General features: G+C 41.3%; 2 protein-coding genes across 3 annotated transcripts in view; one reads left to right on the forward strand and one right to left on the reverse strand.

Moving 5' to 3' along the window:
- Positions 1-950: 950 nt before the first annotated feature.
- Positions 951-10,336, reverse strand: LOC110978292 (clathrin light chain B-like). 2 transcript variants are annotated; one of them, XM_022233185.2, is made up of 5 exons: positions 10,104-10,336; positions 5,060-5,109; positions 4,739-4,871; positions 4,380-4,491; positions 951-3,282 (listed from the first exon to the last, which is right to left on the reverse strand). In XM_022233185.2, the coding sequence occupies exons 1-5, from the start codon at positions 10,255-10,257 to the stop codon at positions 3,111-3,113; spliced, it is 621 nt and encodes a 206-aa protein (XP_022088877.1). In that variant the 5' UTR covers positions 10,258-10,336; the 3' UTR covers positions 951-3,110. The 2 variants fall into 2 exon arrangements, with proteins under 2 accessions (XP_022088877.1, XP_022088876.1); XM_022233184.2 differs by having other exon boundaries at positions 4,739-4,874; positions 10,104-10,335.
- A 1,216-nt stretch (positions 10,337-11,552) lies between these two features.
- Positions 11,553-26,065, forward strand: part of LOC110978240 (structural maintenance of chromosomes flexible hinge domain-containing protein 1-like) — a 30,646-nt gene continuing 16,133 nt past the window's right edge. The window contains exons 1-19 of the mRNA XM_022233058.2: positions 11,553-11,774; positions 16,399-16,477; positions 18,156-18,317; positions 18,599-18,681; positions 18,832-18,965; positions 19,120-19,249; positions 19,674-19,793; positions 20,108-20,271; positions 20,482-20,655; positions 20,854-20,990; positions 22,907-23,027; positions 23,356-23,539; positions 23,653-23,850; positions 23,946-24,059; positions 24,298-24,404; positions 24,654-24,736; positions 25,018-25,128; positions 25,529-25,606; positions 25,796-25,915. Of these exons, the coding sequence (XP_022088750.2) occupies positions 11,601-11,774; positions 16,399-16,477; positions 18,156-18,317; positions 18,599-18,681; positions 18,832-18,965; positions 19,120-19,249; positions 19,674-19,793; positions 20,108-20,271; positions 20,482-20,655; positions 20,854-20,990; positions 22,907-23,027; positions 23,356-23,539; positions 23,653-23,850; positions 23,946-24,059; positions 24,298-24,404; positions 24,654-24,736; positions 25,018-25,128; positions 25,529-25,606; positions 25,796-25,915 (2,473 nt within the window). The 5' untranslated portion in view covers positions 11,553-11,600. The remainder of the gene's footprint in view (positions 11,775-16,398; positions 16,478-18,155; positions 18,318-18,598; positions 18,682-18,831; positions 18,966-19,119; positions 19,250-19,673; positions 19,794-20,107; positions 20,272-20,481; positions 20,656-20,853; positions 20,991-22,906; positions 23,028-23,355; positions 23,540-23,652; positions 23,851-23,945; positions 24,060-24,297; positions 24,405-24,653; positions 24,737-25,017; positions 25,129-25,528; positions 25,607-25,795; positions 25,916-26,065) is intronic.

Consider the following 26,065-nt stretch of genomic DNA (forward strand, 5'->3'; position numbering starts at 1 on the left):
ATCACCCTCAAACCAAACAGTCACGAGACCCATTCAGCATCGCTATTGGATCTTTGTCCATGGCCATTTGGAAAGTTGAGAAATAGAGCGATTTGGAGGTCCCCGTTTGGTCCGATACTTTCTGAGAGACAAGCTGGCCGTCCTGCTGGTAGACTAAATCTACCTTTTTCACAAACCATGGAGTCCGCGTACCACAAAATGCTCTAATAGCAAATTGGGATTCGGTCCACCAAGGCAACTTTGGCCTATTTGAAAGCCTGCAACATTATCCGCAGGCTCCTGGCGGAACAAAAGAGGGTGTTTTTTTTTTTTTTTTTTGGTACTCGAGCTCACCCACAGACATAAGCGCGCAAGAATATATGCGCGTTTAACGCGGAGCACGCCGAGTACACTTGGTCTTTGCGTATACGCAGAACGCGCGTCAGAATCAGCTTGTAGCCACCTGTCTTTCTTTTCACCGATTGGGGATGCATTTCTGCTCGGGGCGGATAGAGTTGCAATTGTTGGAACCAAAATGGTGGATAATGCGTCAATACACATGGACAACTAGCACACGAACGGCTACATACATGGATATGTACTGTCCTGGAGACATAAGCAGCCATTTTCGTTCCAAAGTTGGCACTTGTACACACAGTTCTCTCAACACGTAGTCAACATAAAAGGAGAACTGCTTTGGGAAATCGTTTTCATTCAATCCTTTCTGCCTCATAACCAAGCATCTAAGAATGCTTTTTCAAAACCCTTGAGTTGCCTAGAAATTCAAAGATATTCAATATTCCATGCAGGAATGGGCAAGGCCTCCACACAAGCCTGTTTTGCTTGAAACAGTACATTTCATCTTGCACGTATAACTTGTACCAGTTGGGTTTTTTTTTCCCGGTCAACCAGTAATCAAGGGTAGACTCACAACAAACTTGAAATACCAGCGCAGATGATGAAACATTACAATCATTTCCTGGAATAATATTCATGGAGCATTTAATACTAAACAAGTATCCATACATTGTTATACAATATCACAAAAATATGATTACCAATCAAAACACAAGGGGGTATATTACTGCAGTAGACACTACAAGGCTGAGTTATGAATTTAGTGAAGCTGTAACACTACATGAATAGCCGGCATCTGTACAAATTCATTTATTATTTCATGATAATTTCACAGATGATATAATCAACAGTTTCAGAACCAATGCGGGCGATTCACAATAGTGCGCCTCCAAGAGTTTGCAACGCGTTCACCAATCACAACGCACGAAATCTGTTGACCCTTTCCAAATGCGCGTAGGGTCGAAAGATTTCGTACATAACAATTTGGCCAACGTGTTACAAACTCTTGGAGGCGCACTGTTGTGAATCAACTGTAATGGAAAGCACAACATATAGATTGCGGAAAACAAACTCCAACATTGAATGTTAAGTTTTGAGAGACTGGATTTCAAAATGTTGGTCAAGTACACATATCAGTAACGGCCAAGCTAACTTAAGGTGTATGCTAATTTGTTACAGTTACAATGGGGAAAACAAAAGGATGGATACTAGGATCTTACACATGCTAAAACAGTAAAGCATAGTTTCATGGCCAGAACTTGCTTATATTTCAAAGTGAACACACAGCACAATATTGTAAAAGCAATGAGAAGGTGACTCCTAACCAAGGACATGAAATGTGCCCTCTTTGGATGAGAGAGGTCCAACCTCAACTACAGTGTTCTATTTCCAATGCAAATAATTTTTAAAAAATCGACTGGGGCAGAGAATTATTTGGTGGCTCTCCAAAAATTGAAGACAACAGTATTTAAGCATGTTGATAAGAACAGTTGTACCAAAACTGGAACTGCAAGTCAAACCAAACAATTCTGTACATCATTTCCCATTCACTTCTCTTTTTCAGAGCTGGGGATCCTCTTAAAATTCCTCTACGTACTGCAGTCTGAGAAGTGATGTCTATTTTGGCAGTATGACCTTTCAATTATCATGACCTTAGCCTGCTTGTCTCAGAATGAACTTGGTTACAGTTCCTGTGAGACCCAACAAGAAGATACAGCATCTGGCTGTGATATCAGTTCCACTCGCACTGTCTCCTCCCCTGAGACTACTCGGGTGAGAAAAACATGTACATGTGGGGTCTTGCTAACTTCTCTCATAAGTAACTCAACTGACAATTTAAAGTAATATCCTACACTACAAATTTCAAATTACACAAATGGTGTCCAATTTCCTCTCAATATTTCCCGACTATCAAACACAAAGCCCATTCTGTCAACCTGTTACTAAATCTGGCACAAACGTGTTCTTCCATCTTCCTTCACCTAAAGATACATGGACTCCTTTTCAGCTATCAAACACATACAACACATTCAGGTCCACACTATCATAGACAAATTATTGGTCTACCGTACTGGAATGGTACACATCATGACTTCTTGGGAGGGCATGAGGGGACAGATGGTGGCACTGGAGGAATTTTCATTTCTCCAAAGGAAAGATATGTCAAATTGAAGACAACTCTGTGACTGCTTTCTTTTCTATGTTTCTCCTTCTAAGCTTTCGTTTGTAAGTTTTTCCTTCTAGAATAAAACTGCCAAATGATAAAATGACATCTGAAACCTAAGACCAAAACACATCAGCGACACGTGTGACATGTCAGATGTCATGTCAGATATCTTAACAAAACGTTGAAGAAATCTTCTCTTGGAGTACATGCAACAAAACCAGGTCAATGTAAAATCTCCATTTTCCATGCATGCAACAAACATCAAAACATTCAAAACTTATGATCATCTTTGCACCTGGCAAAGCCTTGGTCGTAATTTTGACTTGATAACCTTACAAAAATTCCCAACGCTTGTGACATAACGCTTGCCATGCTCAGAGTGTGTGCGGCCGAACCAAGACGGAAACTTGGTCCTATCCTAAACTACAAATTCCCCATCCCTTCAGGTTTGGCATTGCGAATGATGAACTTTTTTTAAGGCTCTAATAGAAAAAAGGTGGGTAGAAAAAAACTGAAGTGCCCCAGGAAATGGAATTTGTGTGTGTGACTACTATACATTTATGACTCACAATTCTAAAACATTTCCCCCCCTCCCCTTTTGACCATTTTATTTGGCCATTCCTGTTTGCTTGAGATGGAGCAGTATGGACCGGAGTCGCGTGACATCTTTACAGTTCTTGTTGTTCTTTGGGTTAAAGTCACACAGGCGAGCAATCCGTTCCCATTCCTGGCCGGGGGTGACCTCATCTCGCTCCTCGATGAATGCTTTCTCAGCAGCCCTGGGGAAAAGGATTCACATTAACAATCGGTGTGTGTACAACCTCGATCTACAGGCAGGTGACTTTGTTTTAAGCCACATACTTTTGCCACTCTGTGGATCATCTATAAAGTGCTAGTCAATTCATTTTCAATTTTCAGTTCATCAATTGGGGCAGGTGATCAAGTTGTGACGAGCAGAAATTTGTCAGCTTCTGCACAACATGACTTTCCCCAGGCAGATTTTCTTGAAAAGATGGCACATTTGTCTTTCAATTAAGGTTGGAGTACAGACATGGAAAACAAACCCCTGCTGGGTTTACAATGAAAAGCAGCATTGGCCTGCCCAAACATCTTTTTCATTTTCACAGCTAGAGCAAAATAGTATGGTTGACTCCCAATAAGACGAAATCCACAAGCCACATTGAAATGTTCACAGAATAAAAAATCCACTGCATACAAAGTGTCGAACACTGGCTTTCGCTCTTCGCTGTTTATCAAGTGATTGAAAGATCCTACTCTGTATAAGCACCTATGTGGACATGCGTGATGTTCAAAATAAGTTTTAGAATGCTTTCTGGGATAGGATTCATCAGATTCAATGCAACTTTTCTACGTAATAACCCTGAATGCTATTTTAAAAAAATCAAAGGTACATGTGAAACACTTTAAATAAAAGCCCACCGTAAAAACAGTCCTTGTTTCTTTTAAATATTTTCCCTTTGGCAATGCACATGTGACTGGAACGTGTCACTGGTATGGTGCATCTGATGACTGGTCATGGTTAATAACCACAGTAGGTAATAAGCAATAGCAAAGCCCAACCAACTGGCATCTCTACATGACTAGATTCTGCACTGGCAAAATCAAACAACTGACACGAGAGACACCTGTCGATGACCGATTCTGCTTTCAATAAGGTGATCCAGGATTTACAAGCACTTGTTATGAATCACCACCAAGGCTTTTCAAGAAGCACTCACAACAACCCTTTAATACTAGAAGGAATGTCGTAAAGTGCCATTTTGCTGTAAGGGAACTTCTCCCCATAGGAATGTGCACATTTTCCACAGGATCTAAGATGTGCGTTTGCTCCAACATGGTACCAACGTTTACCCACCTGTTGGAAGATTGGGTCTTGGTGAACTGTTCAGCTTGTCGTGCATTCCATTCAACAACTTCTTTCTTGGCAATCTCTTTCCACTCATTCTGTAATTTCTCCGCTTCGGCATCTGAAGGAGTAAAAGCAATGCTCATGTTTAAATATGAAGTTATTCACTGCAGTTTCAACATGGAAATTTCCAAGAAATCTGGTCAAGATTCCGTGATTTGCTTTGGAAATAAATGTCTCAGTTAACCCCAACAGCCAACTGTTAAACTTCAAGTGTCAAATTTCCTGGAATGTTTTTGGTATAAATTTGTGGAATTTGTGGTTTGTGACTTATATATATAAGACTAAACCTGGGACGTTGTCTTCACCTTTCTTTTCCAACATTTCTTTCTGTTCTTCTCTCCATTTCCTGATCTTCTCCGGTTCGTTAGCGAGCCTGTCTGCCTGTGAGATTGATGTGTAGGTGTCAGATGGACCATTAAGTTGAGCCTCACTTCCATCCTGCTGATAAAGACGGAATCATTTCACCATCAATGCATACGTTATCAATTTACTTCTCTACAGGTGAACACAGTAAACATGGTAAGCGACACATTTTTTTAATTTTTTTTTTTTCAAACCCTGGCTGAAATTGTAGAACAGCAAGGTAAGAGTAGTTTCATCTCGAAGATTTCCAGGAGGCAACTTACCATGACAGGAGCTGCTTCAAAACTTCCTAAGTCATCACCAAGTAAGCCTCCTAAAAGCAAAAAAAAAAATACACTGATTGCAAATGAACTTGAACATCATATGTCATCACCAATTACCAAGTACGCCTCCTATAAGTGACATCATAAATAAACTTGAAGTGCTGCCTATATCTGTGTCAAAGAAGGTTGGTTACACCACTGGTAAAATCACAAAAATGGGACTGCTGAATAATCCGTGGATATTTTACTCAAAAGTAAATAACAGCCTCAGTTAATCCATCCAGAAAGCTGTAGTTTTCAATAAAACACAAATGTGTTCTTTTTTTTTAATGATGATCGGCCGACCATTGTGTAAAAATGTGTTTCACCTTATATGTCATATCCGTGATGATGATGCATGTCCATGCAGTTAACTGCACTGCATGTTCACACATGAATTCCTACCCTGAATACGTTGCTACAATAGCATAAGCACAGAACCAGACTGAAAAATGGCAACATGGCTGCATGTACCACTGATGCGCAATGGCTACAAGGAAGATCATACGAGTGGTGGGGTATTCTGCAATCAACCTACCGTGGTATACCCAGCCAGAAATGAGACTGAAGAAGACAGAACCTGTGTGTGTAGCACTGCTACATGCTACACAGAATGTTTAGTCCGGTGATATGCAATAGGATATAGGCACAGCCGATCGGATGTTCTAAGAACCAGACCTTCAAGTGCACACTAATGCTACACAGTGCTACATGGGAAAATGAAAAAGTAAGAGGCCACGGCGTGTAGCAAAAAAGTGCTACACCATAGACTTGTGCACAAACCCGTTGCTACACAGTGCTACACAGGAAAATGGAAAAGGAAGGGGCCTCGGCGTGTAGCAAAAAAGTGCTACACCATAGACTTGTGCACAAACCCGCTGCTACACAGTGCTACACGGGAACATGAAAAAGGAAGGGGCCGCGGCGTGTACCAAAAAAGTGCTACACCATAGACTTGTGCACAAACCCAGTGCTACACAGTGCTACACGGGAAAATGAAAAAGGAAGGGGCTAGGGCGTGTAGCAAAAAAGTGCTACACCATTGACTTCTGCACAAACCCGCTGCTACACAGTGCTATACGTGAGTCAGTTCTGTTCTGTTCTACGCGTACGCGGATATGTGAACTTCTGCTCGTTAATGCGCATGCTCAGTTCTGCAGCAGAGTAGCGGTGCTACACGGAAGACCGTGTGGATTCGGCCGTCTCATTTCTGGCTGCATATGTAGAACTCTGGGGTTAGCCACCCACTGCGATCTCATGAACTTCACAGAAAAAAAAGGGCATTTTCTGCTGTAGGTTCGTCATGATAATTAGTGTGGATTCTTTGGTTGGTGCGTACACATAGAAATACTGCTAGGTTCAGCAAGACAATTCTCTGTGAGCAGGCTTACACACTTACGTCCTGTGTACCAAGAAAAAATGCAGATCAAAACCATGCTGATTGTACAAAAATGGTGCACATACTTTCCTATCGGCATTCGAGAGTCGTGAGGCTCACATGTGTACTTATGAAGACAAGCCACAACCAAATGGTTGACTACGGCTGTAACCGATACACAAGTATATGGAACCTCATTTGCACCATATTTGTAAAATCAGCATGGTTTTGACCTGTTTTTATCTAGGTAAACAGGATGTACATGTAGGTACTGCTTGAAGTGGCAGTGTTGACACGTTGACCAGGAACGACGTTGGTAGCACTCCCAAACATCATGGTCAACATGTCTTGTGCCCGGACTACATATAGGCCTTTCCTGTGTGTTTCATGAAAGGACCACATTCCTCCATAGAGTTTTTGCACCTGCAAATCCAGGCATGCGTATTTAAATGAGAGGAGGCGTCAAAAAGTTCAAGTGTCATGCGTGTGTCGAGCGAAAACGGTCAGATTTTGAAGTTGGAAATATCACTGAAGCCCCACAAGTTTGCCTTAGGTTTTTAAGAAAGCCAAAAGGTAGCTCCTTCCTGATCAGTAAGGTACTACTCCGTAGGCCTTACTGCACTCCACCTTTTTGATGGTTCCACATGCTATGGCATTTTAAAAGGTGCCCAGTAATTGTACCAGATGAAACCTCCGTTTGCGCTTTCTGAAGCAAATCTTCCCGTGAGGACCTCATGATAATAGCTAACGTATATGGAACTACTGGGCATGATTGTATTTTGCAGCATTTAACCTACATTATTGGCCAAAAAATATGTTTTTTTGGTACAATCTTTATCTCTCATCCCTCGACGATCCGCACACATCTGCATACTCTGTGGCCGTACGTCATGTGACAAAAACAGGCGCAGCTAATTCACGTAACAAGTGTTGCTCTGGATACCTGTCCCCATAATTCTGACTACTTCCACTAAGATTAAGTATAGAGATGTCTGGGAAATCTGTGGTCAGGGAGCCCCACTAATCACATATCAGCTTGACCATTTTGCAAGGGGGGGGGCAGCAATGTCAGGGCACGCGATACACCCTGCGTTATCAAGCTAGCTGTTTACACACGTTTAAAATGTTTGAGAAATATGTACTTCAGGGAGTGATAATATTTTGCAAAGATATGGTGGAAAAGTTGTGAGACTAATAAGAGTGTCTGTTTTCCCATGTAATTCAGGGATTTATTTATTGCAAATGGTCGAGCCGACATGTGATTAGTGTGGGTCCCAGACCAGAGATTTCCCAGATGTCTCTACAAATAATCTTAGCGGGAGTAGTCGGAATTATGGCAACATAAACGTTTGCTACGCGAATACGCTGCGCCTGTTTTTGTCACATGACATACAGCCACAGAGAATGCAGATGTGTGCGGATTGTCAAGGGATGAGAGGTAAGGATAGTAGAAATAACCTCATTTTTTGGCCAGCAGGGTTCTCCCCATGTACAATTTTGCGTATCTGGCCCGATACGCAATTATTTCTGCCCGATATGCAAAAAACCGGGCCGATACCCATTTTTTCATCCCCGATACGCACAATATAATTATGACAGTATGGCTCAGAATTATCTCACACAATGCAGATTGCATGTCTGGAAAATCTAGATGAAAAAGCAGTTAATCGTCCTACATTTTTTCGTGTACATGTACATACTATAGATAGCCTACATGTATGTACAAGCACTGTGTACCACATGTTGGCGGCCACACTGCATACCGTATATGTACAAGGCACCAAACGTTCCTAGTGGCCAGTGTCGCATGAAATCTGAACTTCCGTCATGGACGTCGTACATGCACCCGCGCGCATAAGTGTTTTCTCTGTGCCGTGTGCTCAATACGCTAGTGGGGCTGCATTTACGAAGGTTAAAATTTTATACTACACCATTCGCAGAACTTACAACATCGACCCCACACGCGTTTTTTTTCATGGCGGCAGCCGTAGCCCCGTGTAACGGTATCAATGGCATCTACGACGGGGACAATATTTCTCATTGTCATTTCACCACGTTTTGTCTTGCGCACAATGGCAGAAACTCAATCAAATACATGTAACATCAGCAGTCTGCACTGACGGAAACCCAAAGGCAGACGAAGCAGCCACCGGCAGCAAGTGCATGGAAGGCGCTGGCGAAGGAAGGTCTGATCAGCAAAAACCAAAGGTTGAAGCATGTATTAAAACTAAAACTGAATAAACAGGTGTTTAAATCGTTGATTAATACAGCCACTACATGTTGTTGCATGTCTGAAACTTGAAATGACTCCTTTTGTGCCTATAATTAGTAGTCTAGAAAGGAAAATTGGTCATTTGTTAAAATACTGATATCCAAAATTTAAAAAAACTTATTGAATCTCCTATGTTTTTTTCTGAGAAAAGGTACTTGAAAAGCCCAGGAAATGCTCTAAAATGTAGCGGAGAGCATCTTTTCATTATTATTTTATTCAGAAATCAATCAACTAAGCAACAATCGTACACAGAGAAAACAAGATACGGTTGATTCATTCTGGGATAACCCAAGAAAGCCAAATTACACAGGCTTATTTCCATTGGGGTCCCTAAAGTCCAAACTTTTTCGGGACCCTTGGGCGGGGCCCCAAACCCCACGTCCATGGCTTCGCAAAATGTTGGTAAACCACAATGGAAATCCCCCCACAGTTTTGAGAAATCATTGGGAGAACCCTGTGGCCAATAATATAGGTTAAACACTACAAAATACAATCAGGCCTGGTACATGTAGTTCCATGTAGGTTAGCTATTATTATGGGTCTTAAGGGGAAGGTTTGCTTCAGAAAGCACAAACGAAGGTTTCATCTGACATGTTTGGCAATGGTACGATTACTGGGCAGCTTTCAAAACGCCATAGCGTGCAGAACCATCCATAAGGTTTACGGAATAGTTCTTTACTGTTCAGGAAGTAGTAGTAGGTGGTGATAAAGGTATTTTAAGTGAGTCTTTGCTATTATTATGAACCGCTGTCACTTTACTATATGTAATGTTCCACGTTAGTATGACCGATCCAGTCCAAAATTTGAAAAAAAAAAAAGAAATAGTAATAGTAAATACTCTTAACGTGTCAGTAGAGCTAGTAAGTTACATTACAATACTCAATAGAACAAAGGTCTTGGGGGAACGGAGCAGCATTTCTATTGGGTATTGGTACACAACCACCACAAAATCCCTGTTTGTGCGCTGTTAAATGTCATAACAAAAAAGGACTGTTTACAGTGGGGTTTGTGGGGGCAAGGCGGACAGGGCGGACATGGCGGACGTCGGACCCCACAGTTCTGGGGGTAGGGCCCAGGGGCCTAGTCCATGACCTGATGACATGACGCAGAATCTGAGACAAACAAAACTTCATCAAGTTCATGAACGTACAAAATATGAGATTGCCTAGGGGCGTGGCTAATAACTCAAAAAATGGCGATAGGCCAGTTGTGCCACTTTCTCGATCATGGTATCCTGGGGCGAGTTGACAATTATAAGTCATTTTTAACACAATGACAATTACATCTTGAAATGAAGTTCGCCCCCATTTTTTCCAACGTTAGATGCACGATCAGATGATTAACCCGGTACCCACCCGATTGTACGACTGGGTCTGTTGCTGGCGCCGGATCCCCACTGACGAAGTTATCGTCTTCCAACCCTGCAAGTTCATCTTGCTCTCGGGCAAGAAATTCGGCAGCTGGATCCACCTCTGGGGCAGAATTTCCATCATTCATTAAGTCTTCCATTGCACTCCGACGACAGAAAAAATTATCGAGAGATTTACTCGTGGATAGCTGATGACCCTATCCACAATGTATTTGAAAATATTGTGTACATGGTACCAGCGAAATCATGGTGGGCGTTCTGCGTTGGTTGCCGTCAAATGCATTTATATAACAGGGCAAGTTTTTTAGTACCAGGGATTTGGACTTTCAGGAGGCCGAGGCGTGGCAAAAGGAAAATAAAGGGGTGTGTGATGTACAGAGGGTCCGTATACAATGTATGTACTTTTCCGCGTTCATTCGTTTTTCGATTTGAAAACGAAAATCAAGAAACACAAAACAAGCCGTTTTCCGTTTTTAGATTTGAAAATGAAAAATGAGGAAAAAGACGAAGAAGTCGTTTCTTGTTTTTCATGTTGAAAACGAAAACTTAAAGTAATCTCCCGGTTGACCAAAGATGGCATGGTTTGTACAGCAGGGAGACCGTGACGTCACGGATGTCTCTGAGCACTTCTCAAAAGGAAATTTAAGCTGCCTTTAGGAATGCGAGAAATTTCCTTCTAGGTTGATCCTTCTTTGAACCAACGAATCCCTTGTATTCCTTTAGAATTAGATCAACTATGTTTAATTTGGTGGCCGGGTTACACTATTTCTCTATGGTTACACCAGACGTTTCTTACTTTACAAAATTTACTGTGGAACTGTTTTTCATTCTTCAAAAAGTTGATCAATAGATTACGCTGTTGTTCATTTTCACAATGGAAAACAAAAAGGAACGTAATTATTGTTTTTCGTTTTGAATAAAAGACGAAAAACGACTTTTCCGTATTTTAAAAAATGTTTTGTTTTCAAATCGAAACACGAGAAACGTACCTTTTTCAATTTTTATTTTTCGATTTTAAAACTGCAAACGACTTTTTTTGTTGTTTAGATTTTCGTTTTCAAATCGATAAACGAATGAACGAAGTGTACATGTACACTAACCTTCGTCTTTTCCCTCGGATTTTTCATTTTGAACACGAAAAACGCCACTGAACAGTTCGGACTTGTGTTTGATTGTGTGTTATAAGTTACTAATTCGAAAACAAATGAACGAAACGTAAACGGACCAAAATGAGATTTTGTTAGGGCATGGGGTTTAAGGCTTTAATTTAAAATGGAAAGAGGCATGAAATTTGCATGGATCCTAAAAAAAATAGAGACTCAACTGTCCTCAAATTAGTTATGTAGGCCCCCGGTACTATGCATGGGAGATGCGCGGAAAACCTTCGCCGTACTTGCCTTTTATTTTAGACTTGCAACAGTCCTCTCTGAGCCTATTAGTCGGGCAGTAATTGATATCATCCGGGAACGTGTTTTAAGAAAAGATGGCGGCCAACTCAAAGAAGCAGGTTGTAGGAGCAGCAAATGCAACCAAAGCATTAGACGAAGAAGACTCGGTTGTCTTCGTGTACGACCGCAGAAAAGGCAATGAACCAGAGAGGAAAATTGACATTGGAGGGGTGTTCAATTTTCCGACGTTTAAGGAGCGTATTCGGCAGGTAAGCCGTAGCCTAGTTTGTAGTTTGCCCGCTCGATCTTTGAACTTTTAAAAAAGTTCGTCTGCGTCGTTACGTTTGTTGACGTGAAGTAGGCCTACGTGTGTTACTTGCTACAGGTTGCCCAATATTCGGACGTTTCAAAGAGGATTTAGGTATACCTTAATTTTTAAAAATTGGGAAACTTATAATTTCTTTTTACAAAGATGGCTTACAACTAGTGTGCTTAACACGTACATGTAAATTAAACGACTGAACGAAGTGGCTATCGTTATGGCAGCCATCGCATCTCCCATTTTCTATTGTTACGGCACTGAACTGCACAAGTGCGATGACGTAGCTGATCATCACGACGGTTTATATATTTTAAAATTAGGCCTACTAAGATCGCTGAATGCTTGTGGCCGAGTAGTCAAGGTGGAAGGTTTGGAACCACTGGCATGACTGGTGCGTGAGTTCAGATGGACCATTTTTTTTTTTTTGCCTAAGTTTCATGTTTTATACCATAATACCATAACAACAGCCACGGCATAAATTGTGGTGTACATGGTGTAGGCCTGGTCCATAATGTAGGCTATATCCCGGGCATCCTGGGTAGGCCTCGGCCTATCTGTCATCTGTTCATGCTGTTTTAATTTAATCATGTTGGTTCATACTTCCAGAACTGAAACATTTTTACAAACCTTACACACAGCAATGTTAGCACAATGTATAATTGACGTTTTGCTCTTCTGATCGTTTATGTAATTGTTGGATGGGGGTATGTTTACCTTACTGTCATTTTCATAGCAAATTTAAATGATGAAATTTCTGAGATTTTTGCTTACCCACACCACACAAGACTTACACTACAGCAAGTGCTAACTCTCAGTCATGTCTATTGAAAGATCATCCTTGTCAGCAGTAAGACAGCTTGACCAATTACAAGGTGGCTCTTGACTCTTTCTTTTTATTTTCCTTTCACCCTCATATGAAAGCTGCATTCTAATTGGTTGAATTGCACTGTAGTTGTTTGCCATTGAGACAGAAACAGGAAATATGCCAGATTTCTGACTCACACTTTGATATGTTTGGACAGTTTATAAAAATCACAGGAGCCACAAAATAGCCGAAAATAGGAAACGGCGGTACATTATTAACAAAGTGTGATTACAATGCTGCTATTCCTTTTTTCATACTGTACAGTCATGTGAACTCTTTCAATGCCCTCTGAACCAAAATGACTTCTAAGGTCTCCAGTATTTGAAAATTTGCTGAAGACTGAACATACATGTACATGCTGTACATGTACATCTGTACATGTTTGCCTATTTCTGGATTGGGCATGTAAATATATGTACATGTGTGTGCATGTGTATATCCAACTACATGCACATTATCAATTATATGTGATGTCAAGGCCAGGTATGTCTGAGTTGGTCAACGGTTTATTGGTCTTTGCCTGTTTCTTCTTCTTTGGTACATAGCAACAGATTCTCTGAATCCATGTATGGCCACAGGGGAACCAAGAAAGAGTGGCACAAAGTTAATTGATCTGATAAACTCAAGAACCTGATTCCCAAAAGACCCGATTGGAATTGTTGAGACTATTGTATCAGGAAGCCTGTTCCAATCTCTACAAGTTCTGGGTACAAAGGGATTCCTACAGGTTGTGCTTCAGTTCTGCTATAAGGCAAATCAAGTTGAGAACTATTTCCAGTGGCTGTTCTACATCGTCTTGTAGAAGCATGCTTGACAATAGACTTCGGAATAGCACCCATTTATGTACCAATAAATATTTGTTTCACCATGATCAATCTAGCAGCCTCACGACACTGTTGAAGTGTATCTCACCCTAGGTTTGTGATCATATTGGTCACACTCTACTAAAGTTGTTGTCAATAAAGTGTGCTGCACATCATTGAACCATCTGAAGCTTATTGGTGTATTTGACCTTGAAGGATTACATACTACTGAAACGTTCTCCAGGTGTGGATGAACGAGTGCTAAATAAGCAGTTGTTTTTGCCATTTTCAAGCACTGCTTTAAGTTCCTACGCAACATGCCTAGGACCTGGTTAGCCTTCTTGAGCATATAATCATAAGGATAATCCCATTTAAATTTGTGAGAAAGAAAGACTCCCAGATGCTGATGACGATCCACCATTAACAAAGAATGATTATTTAGATTATAAGTTTTGCAGATCTTCTTCCTTTTCTTTCCCATATGCATGATGTAGCATTTCTTTATATTGAATTGCATTTGCCATGTTGTGTCACATTCATGGAGTGTATCCATATCTTCCTGAAGTATGATGCAGTCAGCCCTGTTGTTGATGTTTCTATATGAAGGTTATCTGTTATATTGTTGATATAAAGCAAAAATAAAAGGGAGCCGAGGACTGTACCTTGGGGTACACTGGAGTCCACAGAATCCCGATCAGAACTAGATCCATTGTACACCACTCTTTGTTTACGCGTCTGAAGAAAGTTGGCAATCCACTTCAGTAGCTTCCCACGTATTCGACATATATGAAGCTTAGCTTTCAGATGCTCATGGGGGACAGTATCAGTTTTGATCCGTCTTGTTGAGTTGAAACTTTCAAAAACACTTACATGTATGCAAGTTCTCTGTTTTTAAATTACTAGAATTCTGTTACATGAACTGAATTGTAGCTTTGTCAGAAAATCTGCTTTTAGGGTGGTTCTGGCTGAAAATGGATAATCTCATGCCATCATTTCTTATGCATGCAAGTTTTGACCTAATTTGGAACTGCTTAAATTGATCCAGAGCTACGTGTAGGAAAAGCAGCATTGGCACTTTCGGTGATCCTGCATCTTCCAAAATACAGGAAGCACATTCGTAAAAGCTTTCCAAATTGAAAGCTTTAATTGGGAAATGCTTCTGTAGTATTTCCTTCACATAAGGTGGACTATTAATCCCATTCCACTTGAGTTGTGAATTAGATGAGCCACAATCACATGGAATAATTTTCACAATCCGGAACTAGGAGAATGACTGTAATTGATGGCCCAACAAAAGCATTAGATTTCACACTCAAAACAGCCCCAGAAATACTAGATCTACCTGTACACGTGTGCCTCCTGAGGTACAAGTAAAGTTTAAAGATTATGTTAGAGCAGAGGCACTTACATGTAGAGTTATACTTTAAACACGCAATGTCAGATTAAATTTGGAAGGCTCCCAATGCGCATGTTGCCATTGGTGTTATGTTCAAATGGCACATAAGACTGGACCCAACATGACCTCACATATCATTATGTAAAGACTGTGCTTCCTGGCTGCCCTTTAGCCAGCAACTGCTTCTTAACATGTGCAGTGTATCTAATGGGTGATCACATGCAGAGTAGGTTATGTAGGTGTTGGCCACTCAGTTACAAGGTCAGCTACTTATGTGCGATCAGTCACTATACACGTCAGAGGACAGTCATTAGCACAAGGGAAGCACATTCGCAACATAATGATGTGTGAGGTCAAGTTGGGTCACGACTTTGGTACCCTGTATGTGCCCTACTTCGGTAGCTCTTGGAATTTTACAGGAAATGGCACTTTTCATCCACATTTTAAGTAAAGCTACCAGTAAGCTCCTCCTGTGTAATCCTCAAACTAATTGTACCTTGAGGCATATCTAATGGTGTTTTTTTTCCCATTTTGAGGGTGAAATCTGACGTTTTTGTCAGGCCATTCATTTTTCCCTATTAAACCCACTTTTGTCAATTTGGTTGAACCTTTGTATACCAGATTGTGTTCTAGTGTTAAATGGAGATAGGGTCCAAGCTAGTGTACTCAGACCAGGTCTGGATAGGGAGGTTTATAAATTTTCAACTGTTTTTCTGTTTTGTGTTTGAAGTGATCTTGGAGAGGTATTTTGAAGAAACGTTTTGATATAAGTTTGACCGGTTATTTGTAAGGGCACCCTTTTTAAATTCTGTGGTTCTCATTTCCGACCAACTCTTTTTTGGCTCCCGACCTCAGAAAAAAACTTTTTCCACTAACCCTACTTAGGGGACCTTAATTGCCTATAAAAGTAAGCAGGTTGTGATGACCTGTACAAAATCAGCACTGAAAATATACGTGTGCGGTATGATTTTGCCCAAACATTAATGCAGCAACAGTCGAAATGCACGGTACAGCATCACTACGTGTGATGTAAAGCATCACTTCATGCAGTTAAGATGCTATAGGGGCCTATGCTCTCAAATGTGCCACCTGTGAATTTAAAGTAGATTTTGCAGTTGTGCGTTTTGCTTTTAGCGTAAATATACCGCAATGCGTTGAGTTAGAAGAGTGCATTATAGTGGGGTTTGACGTGAACCATGCGATACAGTTATATACATGTATCACACTGTTTATTGCCGTAGATCGACCAATCTGAATTGAGAATTTAAGTTTGCCTGAAGAAAATTGAGGAAACAGCTTGTAGAAGTCCAAGTATACTATCATTGTTTTTCCTGCAGAGTTAAGGCCAACCTACTCTGTATGTTATCAGTCTTTGTACAAGCGAGTTAATCCATAATAAAAGCAACCAATGAAAATTTACCTGCTTGTAAGTGAGACTGCTATTTCCATAGGTGGGTCCATTAATTGACATGATTAATTCTTATCGGTTCTTTTTTTCTTTGTCAAGGAATTCAACATTAGCAACAACATCCATTTTGTGATAGCAACAACAAATCGAGAGGAAATAAAAGACAATGGGGGATATGGTAAGTGCACATGTGTAGAAACCAGACTTGACTCAAGCTGGGATCTCTGTGACATCTTCATTTATGCTTTGGATACCATTGAGGCCTCATGTCGTTATGTGCTTTGCGCCCTCTTGTGTCCACTTATTATTATGATTTCAGTTCAGAAATCCTGATTTGATGAATCTGCCAATTGTTTATACACAGTGAGTGGGCTCATCTACCAAAAGCTGTAGCAGCCAATCACACTGCCAGACTTGTTTTTACGTTGTTTATACCTGCATTATAATGAATGAGTCTACAGGTCTGACTACTTTGATTGGTGGAAATTCCATATGCATTATGCAAGATCATGTCGTTCGTACGCAATTATGAATAACTACATATCACCGATAAGGTTCCAATTGGCTTATCCATCAAATCGGATACATGTACATGTATGACACACATACAATAAAGGCTATCAAATGAGGACGCCTTGTAAGGGTTATGCGAGCTGCTGGGCCGAACACAACGACCGTGTACTGCATACAGCCTGAAGGGATGGCTGACTAGGAAGGGCATTGTACATGTAAATCCGACTTGATTCGGGTCTAGTAGAAACCAGAGTTGTATGACTTGTGACTCAGACTCGAGTCCAACTCAAGTCACATTTTTAACGACTCAGACACAAGTCATTTTGACATAAGATTCAGACTCAGGGCTCGACCTGCATGACTTATGACTCTTCATAAATTACATCAGTGTGGTTTTTTCACTGAGCAAAACAACTCATGGTGCAGCTACTGCGGTGCATGCATGGTTGCCCATATATTAATTGGGGAAATCAATAAACAGGAACGTGAAGCTTGCCATCCAAACTGGATACTGCATTAATACACATTGATGCATTCAGTATCGGACTATTCTTATGTAACGCAGACTGGTGCCTTGCCAAGCAATAGCTTTGAATCACGTGTATTGCTGTTCAAAGAATCTGAGTTGCAGGTGGTTACAGGGGAAATCAGTGAACAGAAAGGTGTAACTATCCGAGGTTGGTACAGTCTGTGTGTACATGTGAAAGCTAGAAGATCGGCCATGGCATCCATTTCAAAAGTAACCTGCCCTGAGCAAACCATTGGAAAGGAGCACCATATTTGTGGAAGTTTATACAAAGGACAGGGCATACAGATCACTTGTACATGTAGGTCAAAAGACTGTTTGTCATACTTGATTTTCCATGGTTCCTTTGACATGCATGCACATGTATTTCCAGTTTATGAAATCAGAGAAAAGTTGTGATGAAAAATGCAACATTCCGTTGTTTTCGCAGACAGTGAGTTTCCAATACAATAATAAAGGTGACTAATGACTCGGACTTGGACTCAACCTTTGTGACTCATGACTGGGACTTGACCTGGATGAGTCAGGACTTGGACTCCAGAGAAGTGACTCAGACTTGATGTTTTGCGACTCAAATACAAGTCTGATAGAAACTAAACTGACAAAAAAGTCTGCAAGCTATGGAGACACCCATATGTACATATATATACGTGCATACCATGATCACTAGTACTCTGGTTATGCTCATTTGCATTTTATGTAGCTGCAACTCTCCAGCAATTTCGAGAAGAGAACTACAAAAGGGGCACTGTACGTTCCTGAACATGAACTAACAGTCCCTCGAGATGACTCCAATTTTGTTCCCCCAATTTTGCAGAGGAACTTATTGATTCTGGTGACACACTATACATCCTCAATCACATCAATCAGAATCTGCCAGCCCCTGCCAAGGAGAGAGTGGAGTTCCTGCCTCACTATGACACACTGGTCAAGAGCGGAATGTATGAATACTATGCCAGTGCAGGACAAAACCCCCTGCGTAAGTCTCTGAATCCTACCTATCCTTTCCTGGGAAGAGTACATGTAAATTGCCCTTTGGGGTTTTCCCATGTTGTCACTAGGTCTCTTGCAGCTTGGGAGTTCATTATTTGACATCATAATTATAATCCCACTGTAGCACCCCGTTAACAACCATTCTCCCATCATGACACCTTTAATATGGAGTGGAAAAAACTTCCATACAGTAGTTCATATTGTTGAATTACACATCCCATTAAACGCTGAAATTTCTGCTTGTGTTCCTTTGGTTTGTCTTTGCAGCATTTGCCTTTGCAGAGTTAATTGATAATTCCCTGACAGCAACTTGCGACAATCTGGGACCCAGGACAATTGAACTAAGATTGGTAAGGAAAATGCGTCAGAAGATCATCACTGGTATTGAGCTTAAAGTACATGTAAAAGAAAGTCAAGATTTTGATTAGGAGTAGAAGGTCTGACATATTTATAAGCACATTTGTTTTGGACTGAATTTCCAAATTTGAACTTCTTTCCAGTTTTTGGATGAATCAGGAGATAAGAGTATGATTTGTATCATAGACAACGGCAAAGGCATGACATCCAGGCAGCTAAACAACTGGGCCATCTACCGTCTCTCCAAATTCATCCGCAAAGAGAGGAGACCGAAACAGTGAGTCAAAATCAACCTGGACCACTACATATAGTAATTCAGAAACAAACCTTCTACCTCACATGCCTCATAAGACACCATCATGTTGATATTCATGTTATTGGACTAAGGATACGTTTGATTAATAGTAAAATCTTACACCAAATTTTGCCAGGACTGATGATGATGACAACAGGTCCAATTCACCTGCCAACGAAGCGGTACCTCGTTCACTCACAAGCGACATCTCATACTTTGGTGTTGGTGGCAAACAAGCCATATTCTTCATTGGCCAAGGCACAAGGGTAACAATGGTTGAGATTTATTCCAAACGCTGTGTCATTTAAGTTGGTTTTGATTTAGATGACCACAATGTAGATGACCAGTACAAAACCCAGAGCATGGATCGTAATCACCTCCCCCGAGTCATGAGTGAGAAACATTTACATGTGCCCCTAGTGTCTTGTCTGTTCGGCTACCATTGATAAGAATTTTCTGAAAGTTAAATGTCCTCAGTCTGCTTTCCATGTTTTGAATTCTGATTGACATTACAGTAGGTTTTTGCTGAAGCAAAATTTACATTGATCAGTGAGATTGAATTTGGAATAACTGTAGGTATGAATTTTGCTGAATTTTTTTTAAGTGGCCCATAATGAAGGGATAGTAATGTCATAATCAAAAAAATGCCAGGGATCAGTAGTGTAAACCGAGATGTGTTTCTCTGTGTAGATGATCACAAAGCCTAAAGACTCCAGAGATGTGCACGAGCTGACAATATCCAAGGAGGAGTTTGAGAGACGAGAGAAGAATCGGGAGTCCATCTACAGCGGTTTTATCAGCAACAGACCAGTACGGGACCTCTGGCCATCATTCTTAGGGAACAGAACTAAACTTTAATTCTCCAGTTGGAAAAAAATTCAGTTTTCAGTCATGAAGTAAAATCAGGCGGGGTTGCTGTGGCTCATGCTGAATGTGTTGATTTTGCTTTGAAGTGAGTTCCTCAACACATCTTGAAATGTTTATTGACAACCTGGACTTTATGTCCACCAAGTCAGTAATCCAAGTGAGACTTTTGCCTCCTTTTTGCTTTAGAGTTTTACTTTTCCAAAGCAAGTTAAGAAGAGGGAACTGGAAACAACACGTTTTGATTTCTTTATTCTCAGGTGGGCGATGCTCGTCACTTGGGCAGTGATGATCAGAACCTGAAGAATTTGATCAAAGAAGAAATCGGCAAGGAGAGTTTCACTCATGTCATCATCACCGGTATTAATTCACACCACATACACTATCTCAAGCATGACTTCGTGGGATGGTGCCGACAACTGGCGTAAGTGGGATTATTTCGTGTGGAAGACACAGAGCTAGATAAAGGAACAAAAGAAATGAAAATGGGAGACAAGATGGAGTCAAATGTTGAATGGCTATGAGATTTCATCCACGAAAAGTAGTGTCTTTAAACCTGAAATACTCCACAAGTTACTTGGGAACACTGCTCTTTCTGATCTGTGAGAAACCTTGTCTTTGTGATCTACTCCAGGCATATTTACCATTATTACATCCATGGTCCCCGTGGCAACGAAGCCTCTGGGTTGGGGAACAAACGGCCCATAAGCCCCTTCAAGAATATCGACATCACCGTGGAGATTCACGAACGAGGCAAGACGCCGCGTGTTATCAGCCTCCGAGATATCAAGGATGATATGCAAACAAAGTGAGTCAAAAATGATGGTCTGGTACCAGCAGACCGGAAACTTTGAAAGGAATTTGTACTGCGTCTTATTTGTAATCATTCTGTTAAGGGGTTAGGCTGGTGCATTAGGAGCCTTTATGTCTGCACGTTACAGACTAGGGTTTTTTAATCCGACACAGACGTGCATTGATTTTCAGAACCTGTTTCTGTTTGTGGCAGGTACATCCGTAGTGCTATTGACTCGTTTGAATTCCGAGCCGTAGTGGAGGGCACTGGAATTGTTGAAGGGATTCTGAGATATCATCCATTCCTGTATGACAAGGAGACGTTCCCTGCTGTAGATTCAATTCCTGGAGGTGGGTACCGTGCTGAACATACCCTGTGTAACAAAGTCAAAATTTCAACTGTGTCAGAGTTATTTAAGGTGTTGGAAAATGCACAGGGATTTGATCGGTGACTTTTTTGTTAGGCCAAACAAAAAAACTTTGTCTCTGGTCAGATTGATGTTCCAGAATTGATGCGGTGATGCGGCTTTTTTTTCTCTAGGGTTGGATTGTACAACTGCAGACACATTGTTGAGTCAGGGGACAAGACCAGCTTTATTATCATTACAAGCTGACAACTAACAACTTCATATCCAGGAATTGAAATTAATGGGCGCAGGTAGCTAAAATGTGCCCGTTTTCCTCAGAAATGCACCCGTAAATCATAATGATGGACGCAAGTACTTACGCCCATTTGATTCCATGTACTTGAACATGTTTACTGCTTGTTTTTACTTTTGTCATGAAAAAACACCTAAACTTTTTTCTTCACTTTGGATCAGCCTTGTCATGGAACCATAACACGGTAAAATTTTGTTTACGATGGCGCCAAGCGCACGCCGCAGTCTCGAATGTGATGCATGCACACACATGAACGTACATACATACCCGCCGCCAGTGTCATGACTGTATGGAAACTGGCCCCTTGTGTGTAAATTCAAGCCAAACGAGTGGGTTTGGCTTAGAGTTCAGTTTGCTGGTTCCAGTCATAGCTTGAACATGTGGATTTGAACCATGCTCCAAAATAGCTGGAACCAGCGAAACTAAAGTCTCAGCCTAATCGTCTTGGGACAAAAATGCTCTATTGCTGTAGTTAGTTCCCTTTTATGTCTGTGTGCATACGCACGTTAGAAAGGCCCGGTGCCAGACTTTTTGTGTAGCATCGCTAAGCACATTTGAGACTCCAGTTGGGCCTGTACTCACTACTAGTTGTACGTCGCGTGCATGCCTGCAAAAATAACAACTGTAAGTTATCAGTGTCGTCAATTTAAACAAAAGCAACAGTAAGGACCAGGGTCTTTACTTTTTTTTCTTCAACATATGTCTTTACATTGTATGAGAGCTACTTGCTCCCATAAAGTGACGAATTCAGCTGTCTAGGGAACAAGCACTTGTTCCCGTGATGATTAGCCCAATTTCGAGCCCTGATATCCATACTCTGCTGTTACTGTTCGATATCAATCGCGTCAGGATTTATCGCCCTAAGTAAAAGATCGAGCTGCCCGCAAGATTGTTGAGGCAGTGCTGAAATAGAGGGTGCTATTGCAGCTTAATAGAGGGTGCGATTGCTGCTTTCACTGAGAAAAAATGATTGATGCGCATGCTAGAAATTCGATGTGTGCACTGACCAGAGATTAAAGCCTTTTTTTGGCCTTAGTTGCATAAAAGCCGTTCTTTTTGTCAAGATTTTTTTCCCTTATCTCCTTACTCTTCTCCCCCAAAACCTGTTCATTTTGTACACATTTTTTCTGTAGAGGACTCTAATCCCTTTGCAAGTTAGTATTTTCATCAAGAATATTCCAAGCAAATTCCCTAATACATAGGTGCTTCCAGAACAATGATGTTATAGCTATCACAAGTCTCACAATAGGCCCTCAAGGTTGAATTCGTCACGATGATGTCATCTCGTGACTTTTTTTGGCCTTTATATTTTTCTGCAAATCTTATAGTCTCGTACACGGATCGTTTTTAGTCGACATGTCTTAAAGGACACATGCATAAGTGCACTTCTCTCTAAACTTAGAATGGGGGAAAGCCCTTTGTTCTGTTGCAAACAGGCACAGCAGCTGTTGTTAAAATTCTTAAGCTTTCCCCTTTGATTGCACTTCCAAGTTACTTACAAACATTTTGGTACAGGGTTTGGAGAGAGTGACATAGCCCAGTATTTGGTGAATAGCCTTTCAGTTCCAACGTGATAATCCCCATTCTTGTGTGTTCCTTTCCAACAGTTGATGGAGACGTTATTGAGGAGGAAGACTATTATAATGAGGACAGACCAGCTAGAGGAAATCGACCCATCTTTGAATGTTACTGGAGTGGAAGACTCATCCCTTACACATGCGTTGAGAAGTAAGCTCCGGACTTGCCCAGCAGGAGTTCAATTTCATGGATCTGCTTAGCACAGTATATAAAATAATCGCAAATAAATAATAATCAGCAAGTACATTTATATTGTAAACTGAGCTGACAACCAGCTGGAACAAGTGAAGAACACTTGGCATGTCAGCTGGTAACTTGTCTTGGAAATGTTAACTTAGCAGTTTTGTGAAACTGATTTGAGGTTGGTATATAAAGTAGTTCCCATTTGGTCATGTTCAAGAGAGAGCAGTTTGAATCCTGTCATGTGCACCATTGTTCGGGCTTCACGTTCACTTCCGTCACTCTGATCATTTTGCAGTTTTGACTGGTGTTCCGCACCTAAGAAGCGGGGGCCCATCCCTGTGGAGTGCTACAACAGAATCTCAGGGGTGCTGTGGACCAATGACAAGTTTGAAGTCAGTACCAACAAGTTGACCTTCATTGACCTGGAGGTCAGACTGAAGGATAAAAACACAATCTTCCAGAAGATCGTCCTGGGCCAGGCAAGTCAAAAACTCTTTCCTTAGTCTTACCCTTGGGCTACCCTGCCTCCCTCTACAAATTCTTTGAGCTAATATTTTCTAAACAAGCAGCCTTTTGCTGTCAATTATTAAAGGCCCAGCGCGTGAAGATTGACCGTCAGTTCCATGAATGGTTGAGGGAATGTCATGAGACCTATGACAAGCAGGTAAAATTCTGCAGCTTTGAGGGAGCCATCGCCCGGCCAGAGATCGCCGTCAAGAGACAGCAGTCGCCCTGGGCCGTCTACAAGGCCATCGAGTGGGACGGTAAAATCTTCAAGAGAGGCCAGCTGGTAAGTCAAGTCAGGATTGTTCCCCAAGCAATTAACTCCTAATTTGAGGCTACCACAAACCTCAGTCAACCAGTCTAATGTGCATTGCTTTCTAGGTACGGACGTTTCGTACTGTTCCCATCATCACAGGTACCATCAAGCGGTTTCTCCTGTATGGACACCATGAGGGGGATGTCTTTGCCACAGGTGGAGAAATGGAGATTGCACAGGTTGGAGAACTATTTTATGTACCAGGAAGTCATGATTCCCCTTTCCCAATGAGCCATAAACCATGTCTATCTGCCTCTTTTTGTTTGACGTTGATAAATAATGAGTGTGCCAGAGCCCTTTATAACATCAGAGGTTGTCAGTAGAATCGGCTATAAAATTTGAGGGAAAAAATGAGTTCTCTATTCGCCATTTTGGGCCTGAAAATCTTTGTGAGATTGAAATGATTTGGTTTTGCAGGAGCCAAAATTGCTCTACGATGAGGTGAAGGTCGTCCCCCTGTCCAAGTTGGATCGGTCAGCTAATGACAGGATCTTGAAACGATTCATCGAGGAAGAAGAGGGAAAGTAAGCCATCAACATAGATGCCTCAAGTTGTTCAGAAAACTGCACAAGGAACTCTCTTTGAAATCTTGAACATGTTGATCTAATTATATCTTTGTGCTCGCCACTTGAAGGTACATCTGCAGGTTCAGTCCTGACATTTTATGTTGTCGCAGGAGGATGTTGCTTTGATATAAGGAAATATTTGCTCCTCGTTTCTCAAATCAGAGTGTCATTTTCAATGCATTGGCCACTCTTTGTGGTACCTAATAGGTTGCCAGAGAAACTGATTGTCACCTGGCCTGAAGGTAACCAAGTCAAGCAAGGAGACAGGATGGCTGCTGGAAGCACAGTTGGTGAGAAGACATCATGTTTGATGCATGTCCTGAATAGTTTTCTCGGGAATATCGGGTGTTTTCAGTCTGTTCCCAATGGGAACAATCTATATTCTAGAGTCTAGTCTAGAAATGTGCAGGTCCACCAGTAGCATCACTGGAATGTTCGCAGCTGTGTTGCTCTTGTCAGAAACAAAATGGACTGCCAGTTCAGTGTTTTTCATGGCATATTCCTGAGGTCCTAGGTACTCGAGTATGTGAACTTTCCCCCATTTTCAATCCTTTCATCATCTCCTACCAAGGCGCCATCCAAGTGGACATCAAGAATCGTAAAGGCGAGTCAATTTCCCGCCTTCCCGGATCACACCTTGCTGCTAAGAAACTGTTGGTGGAACTCAAAGTCATCCTACACAGTGAGTCACTTTTAAGGCATTTTCAGAATTGCCTCTATAGTCCTTGCATCCCTGTCAAAATGTCATGACATTGCATTCAGAGACCTCCCCACATTATTGTAAATAAACTTGTGTTTGTGTCTTTGTGTCAGACCGTTTGTATATAAACCACATTTAGAGTAAACAAGTTTCACAGATTGATTAAACTGGTATTCCAGTGGTGCGGGGTTCCAATCCCACAGTTGAACCTAATATTTACTTGCCCAATTAGTAAACAAAGTTTGAACAAAGAAAGAAACTGGACAGAATTTGAAATTCATTAGCAGGTATTCCAGTGGTTGTAGGTTCAAATCCCACTGTTGAGCCTATTACTCACTCGTCCAATAGACATCTCATCCTCTGTAACACTTTCTTCGTGCAGCTCCCAATGGTGAGGAGGAGCTGGTCTCTCATCTTAGTCAGTACGTCAAGGCGTGGTCCTATTGGTTCAAGAGAATGGGTGAGTCATTCCACTAGCTCAGAATTTAAGCAGAGGCTCTCGAGTTTTGCTAAGCAGAGCTGCAAAGAGCTGGACCTGCAGTTTACTCAGCAAGGTCACATGCTATTTATCAGTGCCTAACTAAAGTTTGAAGTCTGTGGTACCTATCTGAAGTAGTCTTCCGATCACTTTGTGGTTAACTTTTTGCAGAGAACATGAAGAATCTTGGGGATCATACCATCAAGATCCAGGTTGTCCTGAATGAGAGTGGAGTAACAGCGTTTGGTGGTAGGCCACTGCCAAACCACAAGATCAAATTCAGCATCACAGGCAAGATGCTCATTCTTTTGATGAGTCTTTTATTTTCTCGATCCTTGAGAGAGTTTGTTCTGCCTGTTGGTAGATTTTTATCCAAAGTCTTTTAAGTCTAATTCCCTGTTGGGGAGACTTACCAGATGTGCTGACCTTTGCCCAGTTCTT

The sequence above is a fragment of the Acanthaster planci genome, linkage group LG02 (assembly GCF_054643075.1).
Source record: "Acanthaster planci isolate LZ-2023a linkage group LG02, COTS_SCS, whole genome shotgun sequence".
Classification (NCBI taxonomy): domain Eukaryota; kingdom Metazoa; phylum Echinodermata; class Asteroidea; order Valvatida; family Acanthasteridae; genus Acanthaster; species Acanthaster planci.

Bases quoted from the DNA above. Each gene is read 5' to 3' on its own strand.
- LOC110978292 (XM_022233184.2), bottom strand. From the start codon at position 10,257: ATGGAAGACTTAATGAATGATGGAAATTCTGCCCCAGAGGTGGATCCA. The intron at 5,110-10,103 runs GTGGGTACCGGG...TTTTGCTTTTAG, and splicing joins AGACCCAGTCGTACAATCGG to GAGGCTTACTTGGTGATGAC. The intron at 3,283-4,379 runs GTGGGTAAACGT...CCTTTTCCCCAG, and splicing joins AAGACCCAATCTTCCAACAG to GGCTGCTGAGAAAGCATTCA.